This window comes from Solanum tuberosum, unplaced genomic scaffold (assembly GCF_000226075.1).
Source record: "Solanum tuberosum cultivar DM 1-3 516 R44 unplaced genomic scaffold, SolTub_3.0 scf00045, whole genome shotgun sequence".
In the NCBI taxonomy this organism is placed as follows: Eukaryota; Viridiplantae; Streptophyta; class Magnoliopsida; order Solanales; family Solanaceae; genus Solanum; species Solanum tuberosum.
Genome location: NW_006238972.1, coordinates 753,562 through 759,726, shown reverse-complemented (window position 1 = coordinate 759,726; position 6,165 = coordinate 753,562). Strand labels below are relative to the sequence as shown.

At 32.5% G+C, this 6,165-nt stretch overlaps 1 protein-coding gene across 1 annotated transcript; it reads right to left on the bottom strand.

The window, feature by feature from the left end:
- Positions 1 to 4,665: 4,665 nt before the first annotated feature.
- Positions 4,666 to 5,540, bottom strand: LOC102600653 (protein SRC2 homolog). The gene has a single exon (XM_006343460.2). The coding sequence runs from the start codon at positions 5,468 to 5,470 to the stop codon at positions 4,706 to 4,708; it is 765 nt and encodes a 254-aa protein (XP_006343522.1). The 5' UTR covers positions 5,471 to 5,540; the 3' UTR covers positions 4,666 to 4,705.
- Between the last annotated feature and the right edge of the window lie 625 nt (positions 5,541 to 6,165).

Below are 6,165 nucleotides of genomic sequence, written 5' to 3'. Positions count from 1 at the left end.
CAATTTGACTCCACTCATACCACTAGCGACAACTTGCACGAAAAAAAAGAAGGAACGAAATGACTCCCTAGAATGCTTCATAGCTTCATGAGGATTAGATGTGGACGTCAACACACCTATCCGTAGGAGTCTACTCCACATTTGCTCTTGTATGGGGAGACCGGTAACCTGGGCTCTGAAACCAATTTGTCACGACCCAACCCACTGGGCCATGCGGGCACCTACTCTAACACCTAAGCAGGAGAACCCTCGATTCCCAAATAGTGAAAAACAATGCGGACGATTAAAAAACCTAAGATAAAACAATTTCATGGAGATTTTTATAAGATAAGAGTTTAATACGTTTCAAAGTTAAGACTTGTAAAGTAGTTAACACCCCAGGGATCTAGTCTAAACAGGTACAAGAGCTTCTAAGTTTATAAAGTATAACAAAATTTAACAAATGACGCAGCTCCCACCACACGGAAGGAAAAAATGAAGTTGTTGGAGATTGTCTTCGTCTTCACCGACGAAACATCACAGACCCTGCAACAAGACTATGCCAAAAAGGCATAGCAAGAGTAGTATCAGTACAAACCACACGTACTGGTAGGCATCATCGGTCAACCCGATAACTCACCACATAATATAAGAAATCGACCAACAAAACATGCAATAAGACTATTCATTCCTCCACCTTTATATTTCCCTATCCTTACCCTTTCCGGATACTTAAATCATACTGGTACACTTGACTCTAACCCCTTACTCATTCTGTTCATGATCATAACTTAACCACTCTATCTCTCGAAGGAGATCCCGAATATAACTACTACCAACTTGGTCAACCTCCCACGACACGCCCTTACATATTCCACATCACCAATCAACCCTTGAGTACTCCATTGTACTTTCTAGCAAGCCTATTACCCATTTTAATACGAACCCCCTCCCTGGGTAATAATTAACTATAAAATAAGACGACATAGTATCACCCAATCCTCAACAACAATACACGTCACCACCTCTCTAAGGTACACATAGTGACACCTAGACCCTTGGTGTCCGCTTATCATATCCCATCCCGAATTTGGCCTAACCATTCACAATTCATTCCCTACGAGAAATACCAATTAACTTACGACACCGCAATCGACCATTTTATATATATATATACATCACGTACAATCCAATTATCATTCCAGGAACAATGTACAATTCCACATTCTCAGTGATACACATATATGATAAGTCAATGGTCCTCTCATGGAACCCATGCCCAAACTGTTAGTGTGCTGGATCGTGACACTCGTTTCAATATATAGATGTCGGTACGTGACATCCGATCCCATGCAAGTTAGTGTGTCAATACATGACACCTGATCCAATGCAAGTTAGTGTGTCGGTACATGACAAACGATTGAATAATCACAATCAAAATTTCAATCACATCCATAACATGCAATACTCACATCATATAGTCAAGTACTCAAGTTCATGGCATGCAATGTTCATAATCAACTCATTAGGTTTGTTTCCACTTTTATTACTTCAGTTACACGCATGCATACAATATCACAATAAATCGACATAAATCTTATAATTAGGAAATAAAGCCATCACCTAGCCCTAGTTCATCGACTAAGGCTTCCTCCTACAGTATACGTCTGATGTAACACCTAGGATACAAGTACAGTTATATCATTTCGGTACACAAAAGCCTACGCATGAATTCTACAGTCAATAACCATTATTCTACACAGTGAATAAAAGTTTTACAACTACTCAATTAATAAATCTAGCCTACCTAGGCGCCAAGCATTCATAGAGGGATTGTAGCTCGAATTCTGGTTTTCGGATGTCGGGACGATGGATTTGACCGGAAATTCCTGATCTATCGACCTCCTTACGCTAGAAATCTCTTTCTCCTTCCTTCTCAAGCTTAGAGCAGCTTTTTGAGGGTTTCTAGGGTGATCCTCGCTTCTTTTTGGAGTTTTAGAAAAAAGGAGAAAATCAGACTTCACCTTATTTACATTATGTCTTGCCCATCCCGCTAGAGCATTGCCGCCCTAGCGGCCTATGGCCCGCTCTGGCAGGCTGGGTGGTCCAATTCCTAACTTTTTTCTCTTCCTAATTAACTATGGTTCGGGTCGCTACACTTCTTTAGTTTGAATTTGTATAATTTTTCATTATTGCAAGTTTGTATTTTTCTTTAGATGCAGATTAGTTATTGTAACTTTGTTTGTAATAATACTAACTACTAACCAATGTTCAACAATATTATAGTACAAAAAATTATTTATGTTTCTCTAAAGATTCATCTATTTTGTCCATATAAAATCATATTTTTTATTTCATGAAACTCCTACTCAAGATTATTCTTTTTATTTCATATTTGAAGTCATGTTTTCCATGGTTTGATATTATAATAAAGGTAGACTCAATAACGAGGACTCTTAGATGTTGGTCAGTTAGTCAGAGAGAATGTTGACAAGAGCTCAAAAATTGTGCATTGATTCATTAATATTTTTTTAAAAATAAATTCATTTTCTTATGATTAAGGTCCTAATGAAGGTATGTGCATTGTGTAATTTCTATGTAATTTCTTAAGTTTTGAAGGTAAGAGCATTTTGTTTGTACATTTGTTAGACGGAAATTAATTATTGTAACTTTGTCTTATGCTAATTCAAACATTATTATTGATAGATTAGAATATATATATATATATACAAAGAACCATTTATGTTTCTTATGATTAACATCCTAAGAAAGATGTGTTTTTGTTACTATAAAAAATTACTATTAAGTAGGATAGAGGAAGGAAAAGAGAAAAAGAAGAAAAAATTATTAAAATATAAAACAGATACTACAATAAATGATAGAGGCAAAATTAAAAATATGAATATTTATTTAGATAATGATGAAAAATAAGAGGAAAAATAACAACAATGAGTTAGATAAAATCGACACCTCTCTTTGGCCAAGAATTCTATTTGTTTATTTATTTATTTTCACTATAATTCTATTTATATTATTGTTGTTATTATTATAATAATAATAAAAAGAATTGTGTTAATGACTATTCCTGCATTCATTTTTTATTATTTATTGTAAAAATCCGAATGTCTATAAATAAAGACAGTGTAAGAATTTTTATAAATGGTCACATTAGAGTTTGAAAAAATATGCATTAGTTTCATATATTTTTTCTTCTTTTTATTAATAATTAAGATTATAAGAATGATATTCCATTATTTATTTATTTATATTCTCTCCATAATTTTCTTTGTTTTATATTTTACATGATTTCTTTTATTATTGTAAGTTTATAAATTTTTTGGTCCAAAATAACAACTTATGATTTTGTTGAAAGTCATATAACTACTAACCAAACATTTTTATTTGTGAAATCACTTATACATCGGGATATATATAATATATATGCACATATTATAAATATTTCTTCTATCAATATCATATTTTAGTAAAATTATTAACATCTTATTATTTTTATAACCGCGCGAAGCGCGGATAAGTTTCCTAGTACTATTATATTAGAAAAAGACGGCTCAAGTCATATTAATAAAACTCAATTCCAGATATTACTACAGTTCTCCTCGATGAGATTGATTTCATATTTTGAAAGGGATACATAATATTCTCACTAGAAACGCGACTAAATACTACTTTTCTATATAAATTGGCTTTGAACTTTTAATTTTTTTTTAAAAATAATATCTCTCCATTAAATTTTAAATTTAGAGTAATATGATGTAGTCTGCCCAATTAGTAATTGAGGATCACCTAATTATTAATTGAATATCAAATAATAGAGGATTGCGGATAATTGTAATCAATTTAATGAATCCTAAATTATTTTATTGTAACAAGCAAATAGAAAAAAAAATTTATTATTATGAACAAATAAAAATAAAAATTCAAGCACATAATAAAATAAATAGAATAGCAAAAAATACTAACATGATATGAAAATTTGAGATGCCGAATAACGATGATTGTTGATTGATGAAGAAGAACGTAGAGAAACTCACAAATCATAAATATACTTATACAAATATAAGGATTTAAGGAGTCAACACTATTTTATTTAACTATAATTCTAATCGATAAATGACTCAAAGTTTTTGAGTTTTATTTTAATTCTAAAAATAAAATAAAAAAGTAGTTAGATTTTGAATGAATTAGAGTGGGTCCATAGGTTTTTAATGAAGGGGACCTACTATAACAAAAAATTAAGAGAAAATAAAAATAAAACGTGAAAGAAAATCACGAAAAAGAGCAAACATTAAGAGAGAGAAAAAACGTGAAAAAAAGAGAAAAAGAAAATCCCGAAGAAGGAGCAAAAATTAAGAGGGAAAAAAAAACCTTCGGGGAATCGAACTCAGGACAGAATACACGGAACGTGGCACCTCTGCCATTCTTTTACAAAGCAGTGTTCTTTTAATGTATTTACCTTTTAATATTTCTTTTTCTTCATATATATATAGGTATATCCCGTAAAAATTTCCGACGAAGTCGTGTCACGTGACACACCTTAAATGTACCTAAATCCGCCCCTGAATGATACAATTCAATTAAGATTAATTGCTAAAAATTGGAAAACAAAATATACACATATAACACCATTATATATTTGATCCATATGAAACAAAATGTGAGACAAAATTAAAGCAAAAAATGTACAGATCTAGAGAGAGTTGATTAATTAATGTGAAATGGCATGTCCAACTAAAGCACCACCCACTATCCCTGCACCCAAACCCAACCCTACTCCCATAACTCCAACCTTATTATTACCCTTTGGTTGTTGTACTTGCTGGTGCTGGTGCTGCTGTTGTATCGGGGGATTATATCCGTATCCATATCCATATCCCAGAGGAGGCTGTTGCTGATATTGATCACGATTGTATCCACCTGCAGCAGGAGGGGAATATTGATACGCGGTGGATGACGTACCACACCAAACAGGTGGCATATGAGTTGGTGGATATCCCGTGACAGGCGGCAAGGCAGGATAGCCATTGATATGTTGTTGTGTATGCGCAAATTTCTTTCCAAATTTGTATGCAAACTTTAACGTACCCTTAGGTTTCCTTGTCCCAGCTGTGAAAACTTGATATTCCACAACTCTCTCAGAAGAGCCATCATCGTTAGAATTGGAATGTGTAAATAGTTCTTGGATTGGAATGGTTATAATGCCAACATCCTTATCACCAAAAAATCGATTTGATCTAAGGCGAAAGAAGAGGGAAAGATCAGGTTTAGTAAGGGAAGGTTCATCCAAGGTAAATTTCATGGGGTAATTCCATTTTGGGTTAGTTCCACCTTTTTTGTCCACAAATGTCTTTTTCTTGTTTTTGGCATAACCAAAGATGGAAACTTCTACGTACACATCCATAGGATAATAAAGATTTACATTTTTAATGGCGTCCGCAGAGATCACTATCATATCAAGCGGACGCCATTCCATTATATATTGAACAAGAGATCCACTCCAACACCTTAATCTTATTACTTAATTAATCAAAGAGAGAAAGAGATTAATTAATTTATGTTTGGATGTTAAAGAGGAAAAAGGGTGAGCAAGAGCGATTAACTAAACACCATAAATTTCACCGCTCAACTAGGAGAAGAAAGGAAGGTTATTACAAATTAAACATAGTAGTACTTATTTCTCGGAATCACTTTCCTTTTATCTTAATTCTACACAAAGACAATTAAACATGCCTTTAATTTAGTGCTAAATATTTTTCTATTTATTACTCCCACACTCCTTATTGACTGGTAAAATATTTCCTAATTTGATTTCTCCTTTTACTTATAATTTTTGACAATTCTAAAAAGGACAAAAAAAATTTATTATATCCTTATTTTATTAACATTAAGGGTGTATTTGGTATGTAGGAAAATATTTTTCTGGAAAATATTTCCAATTTTCCCATGTTTGGTTGACTTAATATTTTGGAAAATGTTTTCCAAATCAACCTTCAAAAATTAAGGAAAATATTTTTCAAAACTCTATTTCATCCTTCAATATATTTTTCCTTACCCTACCCCTATATATGTAATGAATCGGAAAAATATTTTTGGCAAATTTTATAAAATTACCGTTTTACCCCTCTCGATAGTTGTCTTGAGTCATTTTTAATCAGTCGATGAAGTTGG